Raw genomic sequence first — 24,547 nt, 5'->3', positions numbered from 1 at the left:
TCCCTGTTTTCTCATCTGTACAGCAGGGCTAATGCTGAGATCACCACACGGGCCCGCCGGGTCACAATCCATGTGCAGTGCGAGCTGTGGTGCCTGCCACGGCTAGGCGGTCATGTGTGCTGTCATTGTGGCTGTAACTGGACGGTCTCCAAGTACACCAAGAACTCACCCTCTCTGCAGTGTCGTCTGCCTGTTACGTTTTCTTCCTCTTTCACTGGTGGATTCCTAAGTTTTCCACAAGGACTACCTCCTCCAAGGGGTTTGTTCCCTGCTCGGGGATCCCACCATCCCTGTGCATCCCCAGCACAGTCCTGAGGATCCTGGGACTGAGATCTGCCTGCTCCCCAGGGGCAGGGCAGGAGCCTGACTCCTCTCTGGCCCCCGGCATGGCCCGGCATGTGGGAGGGAGGCCCGTGGACTCCCAAGCTGAATGAATCAATGACACACACTCAGAGAGCAAGGCCATCTGTACTTGTGTGAACTCCACTGCCACTGAGCATCTCCTGGGGTAGAGCCTGGGTCTGGGTCTGAGTCATTCCCGGGGTTCCAGCATCACCCAGCCTGCAGCTGAGTATGTGGGTACCTAGAGATTTCCTTCCATATTGTCAAAAGTGAGCTTAAGGAAGCCCAGAGAAGTCAAGTACCTCTCTCTCCACCAGGCAGAGCCAAGTCCTGTATGCCCAGGGTCCAGGGAAGGTGACAGTCTTGGGGACAAGCGAGAACCCGCAGAGGTATGCAACAGTGCCCAGCACAGGTCTGGCACGTGGTCGGGGCTCAGGAAAGGTTACCTGACGTTGCTGGGCACCAGGGTGACAGGTGCGGAGCAAAGAGCCTCGGCAAACGCTACTCTGCAACGCACCGGGGGGACCCGGGACAGATCACGTCCCGTCTCAGGGCTTCAGTTTACCCTGAGGCAGAGAAAAGTGACAAGACACACCCGGCAGGGCTGTTGTGAGGAGTCAGTGGGTAAGAGGCCAGGGTGGATCCTGGCACCCAATCAGGTGCCAGAGTGGCTTGCCAGGGGGTGGTCCCCTCTCTCCCGGAGGTGCCCACGATTGTTGTTGCAACCAAACTCTTTTATTGCTGCTCTTCGGCTGCGTCACACGAAGGCCGCGTCCAACTGCAGCAGCCCGCTCGCCTCCCCGGCCCCCAGGGCGGCCTGGCACAGCTGCAGCGTGTCCTCAAGTGCCAGAGGCTGGGACGTCTCGATGATGGCAATGGTCTCCCCCAGCTCCGTACACATGATAGTCTGCTGAGGCTCAGGGGGCGGGGGCGGGGCAGGAGGTGGCGATCGGGGCGGCTGCAGGGTCAGGGTCCGGGCTCGGGCGTGGACACGCTGGTGCAGTCGCAGGCCTGCCAGGGCGTGGAACCAGCGGCCGCAGGTCCCGCAGTAGTAGGGGCTCTTGTTGTACAGACCGGTGATGGGGAGGCGGGGTGCGCGGGCGAAGGCCACGGGCCGCAGGTGCAGCCTCCGGTGCTGCTGCAGGTTGGAGCTCTGCGTGAAGCGCTTGCCACAGTCCAGGCACTGGTAGGGACGCGCACCCGTGTGGGTCAGCTGGTGGCGGCTGAGGTTGGCCAGAGAAGCAAAGGTCTTGCCACACGAGTGGCACTGGAAGGGCCGCTCGCCCGTGTGTGTCCGCAGGTGGTTGCGCACGTGGACCAGCTTCTTGAAGCCCTTGCCGCACACTCCGCAGCGGTGACGCCGCTCGGGGGGCCCGTGGACGGCGCGCCGGTGCCGGGAGAGCCGGGAAGCCGAGGCGAAGGACTTGGAGCACTGTGGGCAGGGCAGCTGGGCGGGCGGGGCGGGGGGCGGCGGTGGTGGCGGCGGCGGCGGCGAGGGCTCGGCCGGAGCCGGGGAGGCGGCCGCCAGCGCGGGGGGCGCCCCGCTCTTGCCCGCGTGGGTGCGCCGGTGGTAGAGAAACTTGGTCATGTTGCTGAACGTCTTGCCGCAGCGGCAGCGATGTAAGGGGTTGGCGGTGTGTGCCCGCCGGTGAGCCACCAACGTGAGCTCCGTGCCAAAGCCGCGGCCGCAGTCCACACAGAGGTAGCGGGCTTCGCCGCGGTGCAGCCGCAGGTGCTGCTCGAGCGACGCCGCTTTCTTGAAGACCTTGGAGCAGGTCGTACACTCGTGCGTGCCGCCGACATGCGCCCGCCCATGAGCCAGCAGCCGGTTCGCCGAGCTGAAGCTGCGCTGGCACTGGTCGCAGTGGAAGGGGTGGGCTGCCGATGCCGGGCCGCGGGATGCCCGCCGGTGTCGCCGGCGTGCCTCGGCTGACGTCCAGCGGGGGGGACAGTCCCCACAGCCCCGGGCCCGGCCGGCTGTGGCCCTGTCGCCTCCCGTGGCGTCATCGCCAACCTCTGCCACCACCTCCTCCTCCTCCTCCGTCTCTTCGTCGTCTTCCTCCTCCTCCTCTTCTTCCTCCTCCTCGAGCCCATTGCGCTCTTCTTTCTCGAGGGAGTCAAAGTGGGTGCCCTGATGCTCCAAGAACTCCTCGGGAGTGGCACAAAGGGTGGAACATTCGGGACACTCGTAGGGCTCCATCTTCACTTCGGGTGGAGCAGGGAGGGGAGGTGCCGGGGGAGGCAGAGGGGGCAGCACCGGTGGTTCGGCTGCCGTAGCAGAAAGGTGCCTGGCCTTGCGATGAGCCACCCACAGCTCAGGAGAGGGGAAGAGCTCCTGGCAGTCCCCACACTGGTACTGGATCTGGCTTGCAGACTCCCGGAGGTGGGCGTCCTGGTGGGCCAGGAGCTCACCAGGGGACAGGATGAGCTGGCTGCACTCCCCACACTGGAAAGGCCCATCCTCGGTGCCCGCCATGAGCTCTGGCTCCAGGCCAGCATCCTGGGTGACCAGCGCCTCCTCCTCTGTGACAGCAGGCACATGCCGCTCCTGGTGAGAGAGAACTTCCTCCAGCGTGTTGTAGAGGCTGCCGCACTCAGAGCACATGAACTGGTGGTGCTGGAAGAAAAGGGAGGAGGCGAGGGCCTCCCCAGGTGTCATCTCGGTCACCTCTGTTGACATCTCCGTCACCTCTCCTAACATCGGTGTTGACGTCTCCATCGCCCCTGGTGACATCTGTGTTGGCATCTCGGCCGCCTCGGCCACCTCAGCCGCCACCTCTGCCATGGTGGGGAGGGAGAGTAGTGCCTGGAGAAAAAAGGGGAAGCTGGTGAAACATCGAGAACCTGAGAGAAGCAGGGATGTCTCAAGAGCTTCCTTGCCCATCCTGTCGCTCACCGGCCTCTGTCAATCGGCAAGCCTGCATCCAGTGCTCACGCCTCAGTCTTCAATGAACCTGTGGTTCTGTAGCCGAGCCCTGCCCCAGGGTGCCGGGCATCTGTGAGAGAGACAGCCTCTTTCAGTCTGGCCTCAGACGTCACCCTCCCTCCTTACCCGCAGGGCCAGTTGCACCCTTTCTAAGGACACCTCTCTTTATGCCTCTCATCGTCTGCCTGTAGTTTCCTCACTGTTCAGCCCCGTTCCTCCTACTGTATGTACACACAGACATGCTGCAGTGTTTGAGAGCGCAGGCTTCTGGACCGGACCGCCCTTGCCTTGAATCTGCGTTCCACCACTTACTTCCTCCGAGACTGTTTTGTCACCTGTGAAACAGGGTAAAAGTAGTACTGACCACAAACACCCTGGTACTTGAGAAAGGTTAGACAGAACCATGACTTGGAGTTCTCCAGAGATGCTGTTTTTTTTGAGTCCTAAGTCTTTGCGGTTGCCATTCCTTCTGCCAAGAGAGTTCTCTCCTCTTCTGGTCCAGCAAACTCCTGCCCAGCATTTCCTTTGTGAAGCCTTTTCTGACAACATCTCTACATTCTCAGGGTGATGTCCATCCACTCCTTCCTCCTTTGGGTTCCTATGGTAACCTGTGCCACCTCTATCATAGCAACTATCATGAGTCCGGGTTGAGGTCCGTGCTCCTCTCCAGACTGAGCATGCAGGCAGGGCAGACCTGATTCACTGTAGGGGCTGATGTCACCAACAAAACCACGGACCCGGGCCAGGGATTTTTAACTTCTGAACTTCCGCCTATGTGCCCTGTCTCCCCTTCTACATGCGTGGGCTCAACCCAGGCCTCTTTACACAGCAGGGGCTCAGAGGCACTTTAGTAAACGACTGCCCTCCCACCCCCTGCTAATTTTCTGAATCCAATCTCCACTGTCTCAGTCTTTAACTCATCTGTTAGTGCCAGAGGGCTGGTGGAACTCAGCTTACACCCAGGAATGCAAAGTTGCTCATATTAAGCCACGGAGGGATGTTAGTCTCTTCATCACTGATGTGGTTCCAGCACCAAGAACAATGATTAGCCCACAGCAGGTACTCAGTAGACATTCTGTGAATGAAGAATGCTCCCTCCAGGAAGTGAGGCCATGAGAGCTTAACTCTCCCTGTGCCCATTCCACTTCTTCCACCAGGCCAACTTTCCTATTAGACCGTGAATTTCCACAACAACACAGCCTAGCACATGACTCTGTTTTCAGCTGATATCCAATAAATGTTCCTCGAATAAATGATTCACTAAAGGCCCAGGAGTTACTTTTTCTTAACTACAAATCCCAACTCCCTCACTAATATACGAGTCGCCTGGGCCCTGCACACAACGGCCACCCAATAAGGTATCTTCCTGAAAGTAGTCAACCCGGAGCCCAAGAGTTCAGTTCTTCCTTGTTTACAGCCCCACACTCCAGAGAACTCCCATGGGGCGAGGCCCAAGGCCTGGGGTAAGGCTTACGCAAAGTAGGCACCCAGTAAATGTTCTTCCAGAAGGCTGCCTCGAGTAATCTAAAATTCGGACTTTTCGCCCACATTCCTCCCTTCCCAATTATGGGACTGTGTACTATCGGTAGAGAGAGACAGGGGCTTTTTATACCATAGATCAGTAAGTCCTTCCAGGAAAGAACCCACCAGGGGCCTGGAAGTTCAACTTTTCCGCTACACATCCCATTTCACCGACCGCACTTCTCAACTCCGTAGCACGAGAGTACCCTGTAAGGGCTGGGGGCGGCGGGCTCAAGGGTAGGGTCCTGCACGCCGCAGAAGCTTAATCAATGCTCTAGGGCACATAGGAAGGAGCGCTCTCCTTCCACTCCGCGCCGCTCCCGCCCTAGCGCAGGCCCCAAGGCTCTTCGTCCCTCAGTGTCCCCTTCGTTCTCCCTCCGCCCCCTCCGTACGCCCAGTGCTCTCTTCCCCCGCCCGCCCCGCGGCGCCCTCACCCGTCTCTCTCGCCTCCTGCAGCCCCCGCCGCTCTTGACACAGACCCTCTCTGCTCCAGGCGTGCGGGACCCCTCACTATCCACACCTACCATTGGGCGGTGCCCTTACCCGTGGCAGCCAATCAGAGCTGGCAGCAGAGGGCACGCGCCCCCGCGCCTGCGTGTTGACGCTCAGGCGGGGTTCGGCGAGTTTCTCCACGCACACAACTGTGCCCTGTGGGCGGAGTCGGGCCTCAGACAAGCGCCTGCGCAGTTCTCCTGGGCTGCTCTGCCAAGAATCAGAAAGTTAAGCGGTGAGAAGAGGGCATCATTGGAAAAGAGGGCCCAGGGAGTGGAATGGGTGGCGGGAGACCTTGACAGAGGTGTTATTTCATGGCTGAAGAGGCCGAGCATCTCTGAGAGCACAGCTTTGGAGGCAGACACAGCTTTGGAGGGTACTTCCCCTCTCTGGACCTCACTTTTAGTAGTGTGTAAAATGGGCTTGACTCACCTCAAAGGCTGTTGAGGGGATTGGATGAAATCAAACACGTAAAAGCTCTCAGCACAGGGCCTGATACACCGTGGGTGCACCCTATAACCCATGTAACATGGACATAGTCCTTCCCAGTTTGTAAAACTGCTTTCCCTTCCCTCCCACTCTTTGGTTGATTTAAGGATATTCACCGGGCTTCAGTAGGTGACAATTGCCATCGAAGGGAGGGACTCTTTCGAGGTCACTGCTGCAGCCCAAGTAGAGCCAGTGCTGAGCCAGTGCCAATCAGGACCCAGGTCTCCTGCCTTCTAAGGAGAGATAATCCCAGGGATGGGAACCACTCTGGGTAGGGGACTTGTTTCAAGGCACGTGCGGGCCTTGGCCTTGACTCGCCAAGGTGTGTGTGTGTGTGGGGGGGTGTTGGGGGGGTGGCCACCGCGCCCAAGGCCCTGCCTGGGGGGAGCTGCTCAGACACACAGCCTGGACTCCAGTTCTCTTGCTAGAGAGAGTGCAACTTGTAGGTGCAGGTTAGAAGAGGGGGTATTGGAAGGCCCTGTGACCTTGGAGGGCAGAGATTGGAAAGGGTTTCAGAGGGAGGGGTGTTTGAGACGGGGACAGGGTGTCTGACTGTAATGGGGGACTGTGATGGATGACATCAGGAGGTGCACGGTCAGGATGGAGGGGTCTATTGCAATCGGGAAGGAGGTATTGGTTCCTAACATAAGATGGGGGAGCTTCCTGGTCTTGATCAGGGGAAGAACTTAGCTATGGGGGTTTGTGTTGGATGAAGGAAGATTTCAGTCGGGGGCATGAGATGGCACAGTTGTGATGTAGGTTCCTGGTTGCCATTAGGAATAATGGGCAGTGTAATGGGGGAGTGTCCAATTCCTGATCATAAAGGGGCCTAGGCGCTATTTGAAGCCAGGACTGTCGGGATTGTGGTCCTTTGCCATGGGCAGCTAGGAGCAGTGGTAATGTGGGCGTCTAGGTCGTGATTAGGATGGAACTGTAGTACATGAGATGGATTTGACATGGGGGGCAACGAGGACCCGACGGGTTAAGTCACGGGCTCACAGAAGAACCCTGCAACCAGGTACCAGATCCAGTTCAGAGGCGGAATCGCTTTCGCTTTGCGCAGGCGCAGCACTGGCGAGCTAGACGCTACGGTTGGAGGCGGGCCCGGAGGGGTGGGGCTTAGAAGCTTCACTCTGCGCTTGCGCCGAAGGGGCGTGGCGGTCGCACCTGCGCGAGTTGGGGGAAGGAGGAGGGGCGAGGTGACGCAGGCGTAATAATAGAGAAGGTGCCAGAAAGATCCAAAACAAGTGGCTGCGGCCGTCGCCCAGGAGTCGTCAGACGCCGGAACCCGGTGAGGATCCAGAGAGGCCTGAGGGCGACTGGTGGCGGGTAGATGGAACCATTTGGGTGTTGGGGAGAGAGCGGTACCGCCCTTGCAGGGCGAGAGGGTCGGGTTAGGGCAGCACCACCTGTGTGGGGCGAAGGGCTGCTTTGGTAGGCTCCACTTGTGGGGGGCAGAGGGTCGCTTTCGGAAGGTATGATTTGGGTGGAGTCGCGGCGCTGATCGGACAGTACCACTGGCCGGAGCCAAGGGGCACGTCCGGACAGTGCCACCCAGAGTCAAAGGGCAGTTGGCAGGGTGCCCTGGGATGGGCCCCCGCGCTTATTCGGACCGAATCACGTAGTCGGGTCCGGAGGCTGGTTCGGGACATACCACCTGAGGAGGGGCGTTCGGGCTGGGTCTGGGAGGATGAGCGGGGTCTAGCGTCTCGACCTGTTACTAGGGGACCTCGGGCGATACCATTTCCTTTCTGGGGGAAGGGGGAGGCAGAGACGGCTGGGTTGTGAAAATAGCCTTGCCCAGCGGATCGAGGTTGGGGAGACGCACTGGCGGGGGTGGGCTCCGGGTCCCCGCGTCGCTGACCATTGCCCCCTCCCCTCTGTGTGGGTTCTAGGCCCTGGTTCTGAGCTTGTGCCGCCCCCCTCCCCCGGGTATGGCGCTGTCCGGGTTGACCCCGGCCCCGAGCTGGGAGGAGGATGAATGTCTGGACTACTACGGGATGCTGTCGCTTCACCGTATGTTCGAGGTGGTGGGCGGACAGCTGACCGAGTGCGAGCTGGAGCTGCTGGCCTTCCTGCTCGACGAGGCCCCCGGCGCGGCCGGCGGTCTGGCCCGCGCCCGAAGCGGCCTGGAGCTGCTGCTGGAGCTGGAGCGCCGCGGGCAGTGCGACGAGAGCAACCTTCGGCTGCTGGGGCAACTCCTGCGCGTGCTGGCGCGCCACGACCTGCTGCCGCACCTGGCGCGCAAGCGGCGCCGTCCAGGTAAGATTGAATGGGAGGATGACAGACTTCCGGTGGGGACAGGGCCTTTCTCTCTCTAGGACTCTATGGTTGCCAGCGATATGGACAGCACCATATCAGCCTATGTCCCAACCCGCGCCGCCCCTCCTCCCAGAGTATCAATGAGGAACACAAGAGGGAGGAGGCATGGCTTTTTGGGAGAGGTGAGCTTGTGGAATTTGGCCACATCAGTGAGGTTTGTGGCCAGTGTTTATGGAGGGCTTATTTCATGCCAGGCACCGCGGTAAGCCCTTCGTGTGAACTATCCCCTTATATCCTCCTAGTAATCCCATGAGGAAGTTCTGTTAGTGTTCCCACCATACAGAGAAAACCACAGGGTTAAGAGGAGTTAAGCAGCTTGCTTACATATAAGACCTGAATCCTGTGTGTTGAGCACAGAAGTTACAAGGTGTTGGGACTGACAAAGTGTGTGTTCCATGAAGCTTATATTTAGTGGGGGGGGGGGGGGGGGGGGAGGGGAGCAGCCATTAAGGCAGGTAATTTATTTTTAGGTTTGGTTATAAAAAGATTAAAGCAAAGTTAACAGAATATAGAAAATAGGCAGCGGTTTATAGCGAAGGCGGCCTTTCTCAGATTGGATAACCAGTGAAGATTTTCCTGAGAAAGCGACGTTTGAATGGAGGCTGTACTGCTGATTTGCATAGATCTCACAGGAGAAAATGCTAGGCAGAGGGAAAGACAAGCTTTTTCACCCCTTGGGTCAGGAATGAATTTGGTATCATCAGAGACCTGTGTGGCAGGAGCAGAGAGGGAGATAAGCCACTTTACACAGGGACTTGCAAATGACACATGTAGAAAGTGTGGGAGTCAGGATTCAAAGGCAGCTGGCTGGGCTCTGAGGGCTTGGCTCTGCCCTTAATCCTCTGAGGGAAGTACTCATGGAGGAGCAGCCCTAAGAAGATGAGGAATTCAAGGATTTAAAGGACAGGAGTCCTTTGTGTGTCTTGGGATTGAGTTGTTGAGCTCTTGGCTGGGTTATTAGGGGTGCAGTGGATAGTTGGGGAGGGGGATTGTGACCTTCCCCTGCCTAGAGATAACCAGGAGAAAGGCAGCACTAGAGAAGAAGTGACAGTGCTTTTGGAAAAGCGTGTCTGGAGGTTAGGCTACGGAAGAGAGATTTGGGGACCGTGCTTACTCCTTGGGGCCTCAGGGAGAGCTGGGGGCAACATTGCAGGGGCCTGACTGTGACTTGGCTTACATAATAGCCCTGACAGTTGGAGCTGCTGTAGATAGGGGTGGGGTGGCCCCGGGAGGTCATGAGTCTTCTCTGTCTCTGTAGGCATCTAGCATCCACCGGGCAGGAAGCCTTTGAGAGGGAGCAGATGTCTGGGCTCCGACCTCTGGGGAACCTGGGCTCCCAGTGGAGCAGTAATCTATCTCCAGGTGGGAATTGGCGGCTGGGCCTAGGAGGGTGCCAGATGCTGTGACTACTTCTTTCCATTTTTCTCTCCGTGAAGTGTCACCGGAACGTTACAACTATGGCACCTCCAGCTCTTCCTCAAAAAGGACAGAAGGCAGCCGCCGTCGCCGTCGCCAGTCAAGCAGTACCTCAAATGCCCAGCAGGGCCAATGGGAGACAGGTGAGCCTAGGCGGGTGGGCACGATAGCAGCGTCCCTTTCTTCCTTCTGAATCCTGATGAACCCGCTCCATCCTGGCCCATTAAGGAAGGGGACCAAGGGGTCAGTCTGTCTCTGCATTCCTTTGTGTGTATGTGTGTGTGTTTATTCTACAAAAGTATGTGTCCAGAAGCAATGAATGGAATTGTTTGTTGTGGTTTTATAGTTCATCCGAATGACCTCACATGGTGGGTATTCTTCACGTGGCTGTCTTTGCTGGATACCTTTCTGAGATTTACTCGTGTCGAGGACCTTTAATTGGTTGCCTTTAATTGCTGTGCCAATTCATTTATGCAGCCTCCTCTTTCCTAGTTCCTGAATTATTCAAACATAACTTCAAACATACAGAGAAATTGAAAGATGGATGCAGTGAACACGCTCATATCTTTCACCTCGATTCAGTAATTTTAACATTTTTGCCACTTAAAAAAAATTTTTTTTAATGTTTATTTCTGAGAGAAAGCACGAGCAGGGGAGGGGGAGAGAGAGAGGGAGACACAGAATCTGAAGCAGGCTTCAGGCTCTGAACTGTCAGCACAGAACCTGACTTGGGGCTCAAACTCATGAGCCATGAGATCATGACCTGAGCCAAAGCTGGATGCTTAACTAACTGAGCCACCCAGGTGCCCGTACATTTTGCCACTTTTGCTTTATGTGCATGTACACGTAACGATGGGTTTTTAGTTGAACTCTTTGAATGGAAGTTACAGCCATCGGGACACTTTCCGTCTAAATAGCAGGCATTTCTTGAGAATAAGGAGAATGTTCTAGACCACTTCCAGACCGTTATCACCCCTGAGAAAGTAAATACTAATTCTCTGATATCCTAATGGTTCATTTTCAAATCTCCCCAAGAGTGACTCTACTTTCAGGACTCACTCAGTTGAGTTTCTCTGCTTTGAATTATTATGTCTCCTTAATCTCTTAGTTTAGAACCCAAACTTCTCCCCAACTGTGTATTTGTTTCTTTTCTTCCCATGACATCCGTCACCTTATTGACCTGGTCAGGCCCGTTGTTTTGTAGAATGTCGCGATTATTTCAGGAAGTGCCTGATAATTTCCTGCTGGTGTCATTTAACTGGTTCCTTTGTCCCCTGTATCTCCTGTGACGTGGGAAGCCACTCTCCCCCCCCCCCCCCCCCCAATACTCACACTAGGAGACAAGTGTGGCAACAGCCACTGGGCATTGTCTATAGTTTATAAGTTGAAACTTGGGTAATTTCCAGGAGTAATAGCTTAGTGAGGTGAAAGTAAGGTGCAAAAAGAAAAAAAAAAAAAGTGGGTCAGGAGGCTTGGTTAGATTCAGGTTACATGTTTTTGGCAGGAATGTTCCTCAGTCGATGCTGTGTGCCTCTCTGTGGAGTGCCCAGGAAGCTTAAGGTCTGCTTTTCTTGCTGTGAGGGGGAAGTTTGATCACTTGCTTAAGGTGCTGTCTGCCATATTTGTCCTTTATAAAGGCACATTTTCCCCTTTCATGGTTAGTAAATAACCTATGGGGTGACACTTGGGCACATCCAGCTCCCCAGCGGTATCGCCTGTGGGTTTAGCATGCACTGTTGATCTCTGCCTGAACTGGTCATTACGTTGGTGTTCACAAAAGGGTGATTTTCTTACTGTTTTTTCAATGTCTATCAGCTGGCATGTAGTCTTTCAAGAGTTTTTCTGGGGCGCATGGGTGGCTCAGTTGGTTAAGCGTCTGACTCGATCTCAGCTCAGGCCTTGATTTCAGGGTCGTGAGTTCAGGCCCTTTGTTGGGCTCTGCACTGGGCGTGAAGCTTACTTAAAAAAAAAAAGTTTGTCTTTTCTCTCTCTCTTGTCCTGAGGGGTGGGGGAGTGTCACTATGGACTCATGTGTTATTATTTATTTACTGGGTTAGAATATGTTAGTCATTCTTCCTGATGTTCAGATTGACTAGCTCCTACTGTCTTTTTGATTTGCTTCCATCATTCTTTGGGTTTCCTGCTCTGTGTCACTGTAAGGCGTCCTGGACTCAGCTTGTACTTTTCTCTCTCCAGCCCTGCAATCTGCTGTTTCCAGAAGCCTGGTTTCTTTTAGAGGCACTGGCATGTAGAGACCAAGACTTGGGTGCCGAGTAGGCACATTTTTCTGGGTTCTTTTAGTGAACAGAGTTAAAGACTGCTTTAAAAAAAAATTCCTATTTGGGGCAACTGGGTGGCTCAGTCAGTTAAACGTCAGACTTCATCTCAGGTCATGATCTCACAGTTCATGAGTTCGAGCCCCGTATCAGGCTCTGTGCTGACAGCTTGGAGCCTGGAGCCTGCTTAGGATTCTGAGTCTCCCTCTCAGTCTGCCCTCCCCAGCTCTCTCGCACTCTGTGTCTCTCTCAGAAACAAAAACAAAAACAAGAAACAAAAAAAAAAAAAACCTATAAAATTTAAAAAGTAAAAAAAAATTTCTATTGGTGTTTTCAATTCAAAATTAACATCACGAAGATCTTTTTCTTCACATTAAAAATTTTGTTTCTTTGTTTTAAAAAAAAAATTTTTAAGTTTAGTTTGAGAGAGAGCGAGTACAGGAGGGGCAGAGAGAGAGAATCCCGTGTAGGCTCCGCGCTGTCAGGGCAGAGCCCAGCTCGGGGCTCGATTTCAAGAACTGTGAGACTGTGAGATCATGTCCTGAGCCGAGATCAAGAGTCGGATGGACGCTGAACAGACTGAGCCACCCAGGCCCCCTTAAGAATTTTGGTTCTTAATAACATTGGGTAAATGGATTTATTTGCTTCATTTTACAACAATCATAAAATAGCTTTGAAAATGTGATGTCAGTACCACTGCTGACTACATCTACTGAACGAAACATACCATTTATTTGTGGTTCTTCCTGTCCTAGGAGTATATCCCACTGAGAGTTTATGCAGTCAGAATGTTCTTCCAAGTTACTTGAAATAATTCTCTCGTTCGTGTTACTAATTATATGTATGTGTATATATATATATATATGTGTGTGTATATATATATGTGTGTGTGTATATATGTATACATATATATATATACACTTATATATACACACATATACAGCTAGATTCGTTTGTTTCTGTTTAATTTTATGGTTGGTGTTATTTTGGTCTCTTAAATTTTTAGAATATGTAAAACGGTTATATGACTCAAAAGTCAAAACTAAGGTACATAGGAAAGATGTTCTTAGAAGTATCATTTCCAGTGTTGCCCCCACCCCCTAGTGAATAGGTAACCAATTTCACTATTTCCGATTTATCTTTGGTGTTTTGTGTTATAAAAATAGCAAGTATGTATGTATTCTTGTTTTCTCTTTTTTTAATGTAAAATGTAGCAAATTATAGCCACTTATATTATATTTTACTTTATTTCACTAAACAGGCTACTCCGGGAAGTTACTCTGTACTACTTGTCAGATATTTACATTGCTTTCACATTTAGATAGTTATAAACAATGCCCCAGTGGCTTGTTTCCTGGTGTGAGTGTGCAGGGGTTTGTTCAGGGTCAGATGTGGGACTGCTGGGGGGTGGGGTGTGCTCTTCTGAATGATGCTAGGTTATACTTACTGGTTATGTATTTTCCTTTTTTAATGTTTATTTTATTTATCTTGAGAGCGAAAGAACACAGGTGAACACGGCAGGGGCAGAGAGAGAGGGAGCGAGAGGATTCCAACCAGGCTTCGCGCTGTCAGTGCAGAACCCGATGCGAGGCTCGAACTCCCAAACTGAGATCATGACCTGAGCGGAAATCAAGAGTCGGATGCTTGGGGCACCTGGGTGGCTCAGTCGGTTAAGCATCCTACTTCAGCTCGGGTCATGATCTTGTGGTTCGTGAATTTGAGCTCCGTGTCAGCCTCAGACCCTGGAGCCTGCTTCTTCAGATTCTGCATCTCCCTCTCTCTCTGTCTTCTGCTCACACTCTGTCTGTCTCTCTTTCAAGAATGAATAAATAAGCATTAAAAAAAAGAAAAAGAGTCAGATGCTTAACTGAGCTACTCAGGTGCCCCAACTGTTCATCTTATGGACAGGGCCACTGAGGTTCAGGAAGCAGAGGGGCTCACCCAGGGTCTCATGCTCCAGGCGCCTGCCTCAGTGCTCTGTTATCCTGGTCTCAGCATGCCCTGTCTTTCCCTCCTCAGGTTCCCCACCGACCAAGCGGCAGCGGCGGAGTCGGGGCCGGCCCAGTGGTGGTGCCAGACGGCGGCGGAGAGGGGCCCCAGCCACCCCCCAGCAGCAGCAGGAGCCAGCCAGACCTGCCTCAGAAGGCAAAGTGACCTGTGGTAGGTGTCTGCGGGCCTTGGTGAATGCACGCGTGGAGCCTGTGACAGGCTGCACACAGGGTGGGAGAGACAGGCACTCGTCTGGAGTGTGGCACACCTAGTGGGTAGGCAGTGGCTTCTGTCCTTCTGGACTCGGATGTCCTTTCTGTTATTATCTTGCTTGTTTATGTCTGGTCCGGAGTTGAAAGATCACAGGTGCTACCTTCTCCAGGAAGCCTTTGCAGACCACTCCCTGCTCTCAATTTCATTTGCTTTTTCAGTAAATGTTTTCATGGGTTTATGTATTTTATAGTCTTCTGCAGTGGCGGAATATCGCACAGGGAAAAATGAGGATCCTGGGACAGGCTGCCGGGTTCATTTCTTGGTCTTGGCACTTAAATAGCTTGTCTGACCTTGGGCAGGTGGCTGAACTCTTTTGTGTAAGATGAGGCTGACAGTGGTGATTTTCAAGTAGGGTTGTAGCGAGAGAAAATGAGTTAAGCCGGTAATACATTCACAGCAGCGCCTGGCTTGGGGCCCATGCTGTGCGCTGCTTACCAGTTTGTGCCTCTTCGTGCTGTTACTGTGCAGTGTGCTTGGGACAGGAATAGCGGTGAGGTCCCTGCCCTTGGGGAGGCGACCTTCTAGTAGGGCGACAGATCAGTGGAACTGAAGCTCACTTTATAGATAGTGCCATGAACAGAGGGTGGGGAGTGGGTGGAGGAACCCGGCTGGAGCCGAGCTGCTGGCCCGGCAGGCCTTGGAGTAGATGGGAGTTGGGATTTTATTCCATACGGCGAGTGTTATGTAGGGTTTTCAGCAGAGGATTGGGGTGCCCTGATACTTGGTCTTGACGGAACTCCGACTCCATCTGGAAGATCAGTTAATAAACGACTTACGATTTATAAAGGACTTAGACCCGTGCTAAGCGTATAGGGCATGCTCTGCCAGGATGTGTTAAGTAATTTGAACAAAGAGGAAACAGAGAATCGAGTAAAGAGGCTGCACAGCCTGAGCAGGTGAGGCCGAAGGTCTGGCCCGGGGAAGTTCTATTACGGGAGAAGGGGTGGACTAACAAGGCTGCCTGGGCCTGCAGGTGTGCTGGGTGGGATGGGGTGTAGGGGGGAGATTCGTGTTTAGACTTTGGCTTTGAGAAAGTCTCCCTGGTCCTAAGGGGAGTAGACGGGTGCGGGTGGGCACGCTCTCTCTCTCGCTCAGCCCACATCACTCTGGTTCCTCCTCCCCCGAGTGTCACATGAGGCTGCAGATACCTGTGCTGAGTGCTGCCGGGAGGAACAGACCAATAGAGCCAGCCAGTGTCCTCCAACAGCCCCCAGCTTGTGGGGGTGGCTGCCCGGTGTGACTCTTCCTCGAGGCAGGCAGTAATTACCAGAGCCCCCCAGAACTACCTGGCTGGCAGAAGGAGTCACTGCCTCCTAGGGAGCCTGCTGAGCGGAGGCTGGGGAAGGGTCTCTACTTGGCAGCAGAGGCTTCGGGTCTCTTCCCTGAGGGCAGGGCTGTGGCAGGGAGGTGCTTACATAGGGTGTGGCTGGGGCTTGCTGGGAGGACTGTAAGCAGGTCTGACTGCTGACTCACTGGGCAGGGTGGGGCTGGAGGGAGGCCCTCCCCAGTAGGGCCCTGGTTGTTGGTTGTTTCCTCTGAAAAAGCCAGGATGGTTCACCTTTTTTTTTTTCTTTTTTAGTGTTTATTTATTTTTGAGAGAGAGAGAGAGACAGCACGAGTCGGGGAGGGGCCAAGAGAGAGAGGAAACACAGTATCCGAAGCAGGTTCCAGGCTCTGAGCTGTCAGCACAGAGCCAGAAGTGGGGCTCGAACCCTCGAGCTGTGAGATCATGACTTGAGCCAAAGTTGGACGCTTAACTGACTGAGCCACCCAGGCGCCCCCAGGATGGGTCACCTTTAACAACGTCTAATACCAAGGAAGGAGGTGGAAGGAGGCGCCTCCAGACCCGAGTGATCTGCCGTTCTTGTCCCCTCCTGTTGTGTGAGAGCTATGGGGGTTAAGCCCTAGTCAGCTGCCCTCCCGAGAGGGGTAGAACTAGACTAAACTCTGTTTCCAAAGGGGAGGGACATCTGGAGTATCCTGGGTTTGGACACACGACCTCTTTAGTTTCCATTCTTTCAGAGACATCCATTGGGCGCTGTGCTGGGCATGCTAGTCACTTGGCCCTGAATTCTCAAGACAGCCTTGAGGTAGGGGTGATAGCCCCGACCGTGCAGAGTGGCAGGGTCAGTTCCTTCTCTTCTCCCACGTGTGTTCTCAGAGCATTTACTACATGCTAGGTACGGTGGGGATGGCAGACGCTTGTGCTCACAGGGTGCATGGTTTGGTGGCAGGAGACAGAAACTTCAGGTGGCGACTGAGAGAAGGAAGGGCAAGGGGTGGGGAGTGATGGGAAATGCAGTTTAAGAGGCATTTTCAAGGTAGGGTCGTCTCAGAAGCCCCCTTGGAAGAGACCGAGTGAGCATGTAGATGATTGGGAAAGAGGGTTATATATACAGGACAGCAGGTGCCAAGGTCTGAGTAGGAGTGAGCTGGTGGTGATGAAGGGATGGTGAGGAAGCTGGCGAGGCTGGAGTCAGGAGCAAAAGGAGACAGCTAGGAGGTGAGGCCGGGAGAGGTGGTGGGGCCCATCCTGCGGGGTCAGCAGCCATGGGCCAGGGCTTTTGTTTATTTTTTTTTTCATTTATTTTTTTTTAAAGAACATTTTTTAATGTTTGTTTATTAATTGTTTTTTAATGTTTATTTTTGAGTGAGAGGCCAAAACACGAGTGGGGGAGGAACAGAGAGAGGGAGACACAGAATCTGAAGCAGGCTTCAGGCTCTGAGCTGTCAGCTCAGTGGCCCTGTCCATAAGATGAGCAGTTGGGGCGTCTGGGTGGTTCAGTTAAGTATCCGACTCTTTTTAAAAAAAAAAAAAAAACAACTTTTTTTTTTTTAATGTTTATTTATTCATTCTTGAGAGACAGAGTGTGAGCAGGGGAAGGGCAGAGAGAGAGGTAGACACAGAATCTGAAGCAGGCTCCAGGGTCTGAGTCTGACACAGGGCTCAAATTCATGAACCGCAAGATCATGACCGAAGCTGAAGTTGAAGTTGAACTCTTAACCGATTGAGCCACCCAGGCGCCCTGGTGTTTTATTTATTTTTGAGAGAGAGAGCACAAGTGGGGGAGGTGGCGGGCATCAGCGGGGGGGTGGGACACAGGATCTGAAGTGGGCTCTGTGCTGACAGCCGGATGCGGGGCTTGGACTCATGAACCGTGAGATCATGACCTGAACTGAAGTCGGACGTTCATCTGACTGAGCCACCTTGGTGCCCCTCGTTCCTTTAAATGATGGAAAGCAACCAGAGGATTTGAGTGACAGGATGAGCTTTGCTTTTTTCCCTGTTTTCTGTGGAGAAGGTACAGAGGCAGATATGCCAGCGTGATGAACCTTGTCCCTCTTTCACCTGGTTTCAGCAGCTGTCAACTCATGGGTGATCTTGCTGCATCATCCGTGTTGTTTGGGAGTCAATTTCAGGTGTCTTGTTATTTCATCTGTAGATTTTCCACTGTGTACTTCTAAAAGATCAGAATTCCTTAAAAAAAAAAAAAAAATACCACACCAAAAAAAACCCTGTCTAATTAGCGCTCTTAAGATCCAGTTGTCTCATGAGCTCATGAGTGCTGGCTCTCCTAACCCTCTCCTGATCTCAGAGATTTCCCCATCTTGCCGTTTTCTCTCCCTTGTCCCCCTTGCTTTGTAGTTGTTGAAAGGAGTTCTGTAGTTTGCCAATCGCATCCTGCGGTAGAGGGATCGAATGTGTTCCCCTGTTGTCTGTATTTCCTGAAAATTGGTGGTCAGGTCTGGAGAGGTCTGATCAGATTCTGGTTTGATGTTCTGTTGTATTTTCAAGCTCGCTTCCCAGGTGGTATCATGGCCTTCCATCAGGAAGCAGGTAGCGGCTGCTGATTTTGTCTCTGCCGTTGGTGGCAGCCTCTCCTTATTGTTCAGTAGAATCTTAATGTTTGACATGTCTCAGGGAAGAGACTAAAGCAAGGGATGGGGTGCCACCGTGTCCAGAGGAGGATGGTGCTGGCCCTGGAGTCTGGTGACTGGTCTGAGGTGACCACACCCCTCTGCATCTCCAGGGCCTCCTTTGTAAAACCAGCACCTGCTGGGAGTCCCCTCCCGTTTCCCTTGGCGTCTCATTCTGCCCCAGAAGGGAGGGGCAGGGGGACCAGGGGGCACTGGGGCCCATTTGCGTGCAGGAAGCCAGAGCATCTCTGCCCACGAAGACAGTGTAGCCACAGCCTCTGCCCTGGGGGCAGGGAGCCTCTGCACAGCTGCCCTAGTGGAGAGGGACTGTGGCCAGAGGAAACGATTTGGCCGCACGGGCGCCAGACGCTCTTTGAGCCTTGCTGCTCCTCAGTGGCGCACCTGGGCCAGGCAGTCCGCTCCTCTGCACGTCTGCTGCTTCTCTTATGGCCCAGCCACCTTTGGCCTTCCCTGGCTCCTGCCCTGGCCCTGTTCCTGACCCCCCTGCTGCTTCCGCAGTGCAGCTGGAGTCGTCTTGGCGTGAGGTCACGTCCTTCCTGAGGCCCTCCGAGGGCTCATCATGTGCCAGGCGCTGGCCTCAGCTCTTGACTTTCATCCAGCTGTGTCATCCCCAAAGCGGCCCCACGGAGAGCAGGTGCTGGTTTTACGTAGGAGGCCCTGGAGGTGCGGAGGGGTGTGGTCACCTCGGGAGGCCCCGGACTGGACTCCCTGCTCCCCCGGGTTCGGCCCCACCCCTTCAGTCATGCCCTAGTGCCCTTCTCCTCGAGGTCCTGCCACACCGACCCCAGCCTGTGAACACCTCAAGTGCATTTCCTGCTTCCGGACTTGGCGTGCGGGCCATGCTGTATTCCGGGAATGCTGCTCTTCACTCCCCTGGTTTTTCTCTCTCGACCTACTTGTTCTTCACATTTTATTTCCAGTGTCATTTCCTAGAGAGGGCCTGTCTGATCACTGCCATCTAAATTATACCTCGCTCGCTCTAATTTTCTCTCGTGGCCCTTGGCATGTCTTTTAATTCCAGGTTTCTGTATGTCGTTGTGTGAGAGGCAGCAAACAGGACAGGGGTAGTTAAGAGCTCAGGCTCTGGAGCCAGGCACCCCAGTTGGAATTCCAGCCCTGCCATTTCCTGTCTGTGTGGCCTTAGGCAGGTGATTCATCCTCTGTGCCTCAGTTTCCCCATCTGCAGAAAGGAGGTAATAGCACTGCCGTATGAGGTTGCAGGGATAATCAGAGGCTTAATAAATGTGACACGTGTGTGCAGGCTGTGGTAAATACTATGTATGTGTCAGCTGTTGCCCTTCAGTCATTTTGGTGAGGACTAAAGGAGAGACTGAGCTTGGTGCCCATGATTCAGGGCCAGGGACAGAGAGGCGGCTCACGTACTGTGTAGGTCTCCTTTTTCCTCATGGAGTCTCCTTGTCCTCTTTCTCTGTGTACCACGCTCTCGTGTTCCAGACCCGAGGTTGGACTGTGGCCTGGTGAAGGATTTCCTCACTTGTCAGTGGGGATGAGGAAAGTGCTGTGGCGATTTGGGGCCCATGATTGGGAGAGCCCTTGGGTAGGACCTGGCCCATGAGAGGTGCTCTTTAACTGGGGTTCCATATCTTCCAGGCCCACTTGTGGCGGGGGGGATGCACATCACGCCAGCATTCCTGGCACTTTGTAAATATATCTGTTGAATGAAAGAATGGATGGGACAGACACTAGTCCATCCTGGTCCTGTTGTCCTTCTACCCGCCATGGGTGGGGGATAGGCTCTGGGTGAACAGTTTCTGCCACGGGTTGAGTGCCGATCTGTGCTGAGGAGAAAGGCGATCTGGGAGGATTTCACCTGCATAGGATGTGCGGTTCTGTGGGCTGGGACTTGCTGGGCGAATGGGTGTTGCAGGGCAGAGGAGGTGGACAGGTCGTTGTGTGAGTAAGGCTTGTGTGGGGGGCACTGCCCTTGTGCCTGGAGGGCAGGGGATGGGGGAATGCAGCTGGGACCGAAGGGGCAGAAGAGGTTGACTCGGGTCCAAGTGAGAGAGGCCAGGCCTGGGCAGGGGCTGTGGGGCTAGAGAGGTGGGTGTTGAAATCGCAGTTCCTGTTTCTGGGTGCTTTCTGGGTCCTAGGCCCTGGGGCAAGTGCTTCATGAGTCGCCTTATTTAACCCTCATGACCACACCGTGCGGCAGGGGCCTCTTGTTTGTCTGTTTATGTTTTTCAGATGGGGAAACTGAGGCTCAGAGAGGTGAGGTCACATGTCCAAGGCCCCACAGCTAGAGAGTGGCAGAGCCGGGACTCGCCTCAAGGTCTGTCGGACTCCGCCACCTGGTTCCGTGCCTCTGCCACTGAGCTTCCCTGTGTGGCCTTAGACAGGTGCTGCTCCTTCCAGTCCCCTGCTCCCTGGCCCCCACCGACTGAAGGCATGGTCAGACACTCATGGGAGGCAAGGATGTGGGCCCAGAGGTCTTAGGTGGTTTGTAGGTGGAGGGGGCTGGGTCTTGGTGCTGTGGGAAGTCCTAGGGGCCGAGGCCAGGTAGGTTTCCTTGGGCCTTGAGCTGAGAGGGTGAGGTTCCCCTCCAGGCCGAAAGAGGAAGGGTTTGGGGTTTGGGGTGGGAAGAGGAAGTGGGTGGTACTGAGAAGTCATCTGGGGAAGCAGAGACCTGTCTTCACCTTGTGCTCTGTGGCTGACACTGTGAAAGGTAAAGGGAGTTGGGGACGTGGCCCTCCCCCTTCCAGAGCTTCAGTTTCCTCATCCGTCAAATGGGTTGACAGCCCCTGCCCCCCAAGGCTGATCCTGCTCAGTGGCCTGGCCTAAAGCATTTGGCACATTGGAGCTTCTGGCGGCTGCTGTTCTTGGAGCACCTGTCAGGCATGGCTTACTGTGCTAGCTGGTCCTTTTCCATCCATTGCTCTCTTTTTAATCCTTTTAACAATCTTTCAGAGTCGGAATTCCCCGTTCAGGTAAGAACCTGGGCTCAGAGAGCCTGTGACTTGTTCCAGGTCACACAGGTGGTGCCTGGAGGCTCTTGGGTTAGAATCATCTCCATTGACCCGAAGCTGTCCTCTGGGGCACCGGAGGCTCAGTGACCTCCGTGGAGGGGGCTGCCACTCCCTGGCCAGGTGACCTGGGGCAAATCACTTCGCTTCTCTTTGCCTCCATTTGCTCACCTGTAAATTGGGGTGATAGCAGGGCCTGCTACATGGTGTGTTTGTGGATTAAATAAATTCGGAGTGCTTGTTGTCTTTTCCAGCTCCTAGCTGATCCTCAGGGCAGCCGTGTTGTGTGGGGAGGAGGTTCTGTTAGTAGCCTGAGTCACGGGTGGGAGTTCAGTAATCCCACAGGGAGGTGACATGCCTCAGGTCACATTTACAGGGCCAGTCTAGGAAGTCCCAGGTCCTGTGCCCTGTGCGGAGCTGCCACCTCATTTGGGCAGATGTGGACGGGGTTCTAAGCAGTAGCAGCGCGACTCAAGCTGGCCTAAGCACAGAGGGAGTGGATGGTAGCTGAAAATCCAGGTGTTCCCAGGGCTCGCATGGGGAGCTCCGTTTTTCCCTCTCCTTCAGTGATTCTGAGTAGTCCTCGTGCTCTCTCCCCTCTCGGTGGCCGAGTGACCTCCCGCAGCTTTGGGCTTACGGGCCACTATCTCAGCCACCTCTGAGGGAAGAGAGCGCCTGCTACCAGTCGAGCCAGCCCAGTTTCAGCCTGGAGATTCCTGGGCGGTGCTCACTGGGTGGATGGGTGCCGGCGATGTGGCTGGCCCTGCAGGAGTGTCCCTGAAGGCAGGAGGGGGTGAGGCTGGTTGTCTCAAGGCAGGTCCTTTAGTTCGTGTGTTGATTCTTTGACGAATATACATTGAGCACCCACCGTGTGCCACAGGGCTGCACAAGTGAATGAAACAGTCCCTTTGGGGACTCAGGGGCGGCAGGGAGACAGGTGGTAAACGTGACGGTATAAAGGAAAGTGCAGAGGAGGTTAGAAAGTGATATGTGCCTTGGGAAGAAATGGAGCAGGGTCTGGGAGACTGGACATGTTGGGGGCCAGGGTGATGGTGGTAAAGTTTTAAGTAGGTTAGATGAGGCCTCAATGGGAAGGTGGCATTTGAAGGAGGAGAGGGAGCAAGTCCTGTGAAGACGGGCAGAGCAGCTCCAGCCAAAGGAGAGGCAGGGCTGGGCAGAACCTGCCTGGTGGGGGGGCGGTGCAGCAGGGCACTGAGGCTGGAGCGGAGCACGTGAGGGGAGAGGAGGTCGCCAGGCCAAGAGGTAACAGAGGCCAGGCCACAGGAGGGAAGCCATATGAGGGTGTCACCCGTACTTGGGTGTGGTTATCAGAAGGGGGAAGGATGTGGGGAGGTGCAGTGCAACCCATGGCGGGGTGGGAGGAGCCTGTTGGAGGAGGCTCGATGGTGGGAGGAAGGGTTGCGGTCCCCCTGGTCCCATTGCGCAGTATGTCGTGTGTTGGCTCCTCCCTGACCAGTCGTTCCTTCCTCCGCAGACATCCGGCTCAGGGTGCGAGCAGAGTACTGTGAGCACGGGCCTGCCTTGGAGCAGGGCGTGGCATCCCGGCGGCCCCAGGCGCTGGCCCGGCAGCTGGACGTGTTTGGGCAGGCCACTGCAGTGCTGCGCTCCCGGGACCTGGGCTCCGTGGTGTGTGACATCAAGTTCTCGGAGCTCTCCTATCTGGACGCCTTCTGGGGCGATTACCTGAGTGGCGCCCTGCTGCAGGCCCTGCGGGGCGTGTTCCTGACTGAGGCCCTTCGTGAGGCCGTGGGCCGGGAGGCTGTCCGCCTGCTGGTCAGTGTGGACGAGGCCGACTACGAGGCTGGCCGGCGCCGCCTGCTGCTGATGGAGGAGGAGGGAGGACGGCGCCCAACTGAGGCCTCCTGATCCTGGACCTGGAAGGACTGAACCCACCTCCCAGCCTCCGGGCCACTTTCTCCCCCGGAGGACATCCATCTCTGCCCCTAGAGGACTGTCACTCCAGCAGCTCTGAGGACTGGACAGATGGCCTGGCCCCTTGACAGCCTCTCCCACAGGATGTGGGCTCTGAGGCCTAAACCACTTCCACCTGAGTTTTCTTCCCAGCCTTCCCCCAACCCTACCCCCAGGTGTGTTCCCTCAGCTTCAGGAGGCCAGGGGCACAGGCATGCAGACCGGAAAGGAGGGAGGCACATCTACACATTCACCAAAGGCCCCCTGCACACCGTGTCCCTGACCCTGGGCTTTGTGCACACATGCACACTGCCCCCTCTGGAATTTCCCCTGGCTGCCCTGGCCTGCTCCACACATGTCTTTGGCCTCAGGGCTTCTCTCTCAGGATCTCTGATTTTACTGCCCCCGTCCCTGGACTCCAGCACCGCTGGGCCCTGGGGCTAGGGTGCACGTGGGGCCTGCTCACCTTGCCCTCACATCTCCACAGCCGGCCAGGGCTCTGCCCAGCTTCCATACACAGACCTGGCTCCACATCCTCCTGCCCCCCCCAGAGTTGGACGTGCAGACTTGGACATGGACCTGCACCCAGCGTGTCACACCGCAGTGCATGTCACACCACAGTGCAGCAGCATTAGACCAAGTGTGTTGTTGCCTATGGGGCCAGGATCAGAAACCCAACTTCCTTCTCAGAAAGGGAAGGCAGAGGCTTGGGGCTGATGGGAAAGGCCTTTTATAAATGGCGCCAATAAAACTGCCCTGGACTGGGGCTTAGGGTGGGCATCGAGACTCCCTAGGACTCTTTCTTTATGGGCTGGAGGAAGGAGCTGATGAGGTCCTGGGCCCAGTACCCATCCTGGAGTTCCTGGCCCAGTATCAGGCTAGAGGAAGGGCAGGAGGCCGGAGTATCATCTGCCGCTGCTGCCAGAGGCTTGCCCGCCTCTCTGGGCCTCAGTTTCCTCATGTGTCAAAGGAAATACTGCCTTGGGGTCATACCTCTCTCAACCCCGTTTGCACATGCTTGGCTCTTGGATGTTCCTGGGAGTACTAACCAGTGTTCATTTTATTCACCGAGGTGGGCTAGATATCTAGCCCAAAGCTTTGGAAAGCGAGTGGATCATGAGCCACAGTTCTCTGCCTGGAATCCCTGTCCAGATGGCGCCTCATGCCTTCTGAACAGTCCTCTCCTAAATCTGGACCGGCATGCTTCCTCCTGAGGCCCAACACTTCTTCCTGCTGCTTGTGGCTACAGGAGGTTGTGGCCTCCTGTTCTTTCCCCACCCCTTGTTTAAGGGCTTAGGAACTCAGGTTTCTTAATACCCCATGTTTTCCTTACTGCGTGGGAAGGGAACCAGGGATGGGGGTGGGGTGAGAGGGGGTGGGCAGGGACTGCTAACATTTCATGGGGGGTGGAGGGCTCCTGTTAACATTTGGGAACCTGGACCCCTGGCCTCCGTTGGTGTGTAGGAGCAGAGTGGCAAGTCTAGGAGTTGAGTCCTGTCCAGGAGTCAAGACCTGGTCTAGCTAGTGGCTATGTGACTTCAGACTGTCATACCTCTACCCTCTCTGAGAGGGAGCTTAAGTCTGCTGGACACCCACTCAAGATCTATTATCCCCATTAAAAAAAAAAAAAAAAACAATTTTTGAGAGTG

The 24,547-nt window shown here is 54.7% G+C and overlaps 2 protein-coding genes across 12 annotated transcripts; one reads left to right on the top strand and one right to left on the bottom strand.

Annotated features, from left to right (window-relative positions):
- Nucleotides 1-449: 449 nt before the first annotated feature.
- ZNF526 (zinc finger protein 526) lies at nucleotides 450-5,469 on the bottom strand. Of its 9 annotated transcripts, none has more exons than XM_045046480.1 (4): nucleotides 5,333-5,469; nucleotides 3,504-3,603; nucleotides 3,239-3,338; nucleotides 450-3,148 (listed from the first exon to the last, which is right to left on the bottom strand). In XM_045046480.1, the coding sequence occupies exon 4, from the start codon at nucleotides 3,125-3,127 to the stop codon at nucleotides 1,100-1,102; it is 2,028 nt and encodes a 675-aa protein (XP_044902415.1). In that variant the 5' UTR covers nucleotides 3,128-3,148; nucleotides 3,239-3,338; nucleotides 3,504-3,603; nucleotides 5,333-5,469; the 3' UTR covers nucleotides 450-1,099. The 9 variants fall into 9 exon arrangements, with proteins under 9 accessions (XP_044902415.1, XP_044902414.1, XP_023101589.2 ...); XM_045046479.1 differs by lacking the exon at nucleotides 5,333-5,469 and adding an exon at nucleotides 5,224-5,332; XM_023245821.2 differs by having other exon boundaries at nucleotides 3,239-3,603.
- DEDD2 (death effector domain containing 2) lies at nucleotides 5,392-23,678 on the top strand. Of its 3 annotated transcripts, none has more exons than XM_019819482.3 (5): nucleotides 5,392-5,516; nucleotides 7,666-8,032; nucleotides 9,529-9,651; nucleotides 13,804-13,944; nucleotides 22,462-23,678. In XM_019819482.3, exons 2-5 carry the CDS (start codon nucleotides 7,705-7,707, stop codon nucleotides 22,851-22,853), a joined length of 984 nt encoding a protein of 327 aa, XP_019675041.3. In that variant the 5' UTR covers nucleotides 5,392-5,516; nucleotides 7,666-7,704; the 3' UTR covers nucleotides 22,854-23,678. The 3 variants fall into 3 exon arrangements, with proteins under 3 accessions (XP_019675041.3, XP_019675040.3, XP_003997805.3); XM_019819481.3 differs by lacking the exon at nucleotides 5,392-5,516 and adding an exon at nucleotides 6,174-7,099; XM_003997756.5 differs by lacking the exon at nucleotides 5,392-5,516 and adding an exon at nucleotides 6,298-7,061.
- The last annotated feature ends 869 nt before the right edge of the window (nucleotides 23,679-24,547 follow it).

Source organism: Felis catus, chromosome E2 (genome assembly GCF_018350175.1).
Source record: "Felis catus isolate Fca126 chromosome E2, F.catus_Fca126_mat1.0, whole genome shotgun sequence".
NCBI lineage: Eukaryota > Metazoa > Chordata > Mammalia > Carnivora > Felidae > Felis > Felis catus.
The sequence above is the reverse complement of the archived record's forward strand: the minus strand, read 5'-3'. Positions and strand labels throughout refer to the sequence as shown.

Excerpts from the sequence above, each read along its gene's own strand:
- ZNF526 (XM_023245821.2), bottom strand. The coding sequence starts at position 3,127 with ATGGCAGAGGTGGCGGCTGAGGTGGCCGAGGCGGCCGAGATGCCAACA.
- DEDD2 (XM_019819482.3), top strand. The coding sequence starts at position 7,705 with ATGGCGCTGTCCGGGTTGACCCCGGCCCCGAGCTGGGAGGAGGATGAA. Across the intron at positions 9,652-13,803 it reads GCAGGGCCAATGGGAGACAG|GTTCCCCACCGACCAAGCGG; the intron begins GTGAGCCTAGGC and ends TTCCCTCCTCAG. Across the intron at positions 13,945-22,461 it reads AGAAGGCAAAGTGACCTGTG|ACATCCGGCTCAGGGTGCGA; the intron begins GTAGGTGTCTGC and ends CTTCCTCCGCAG.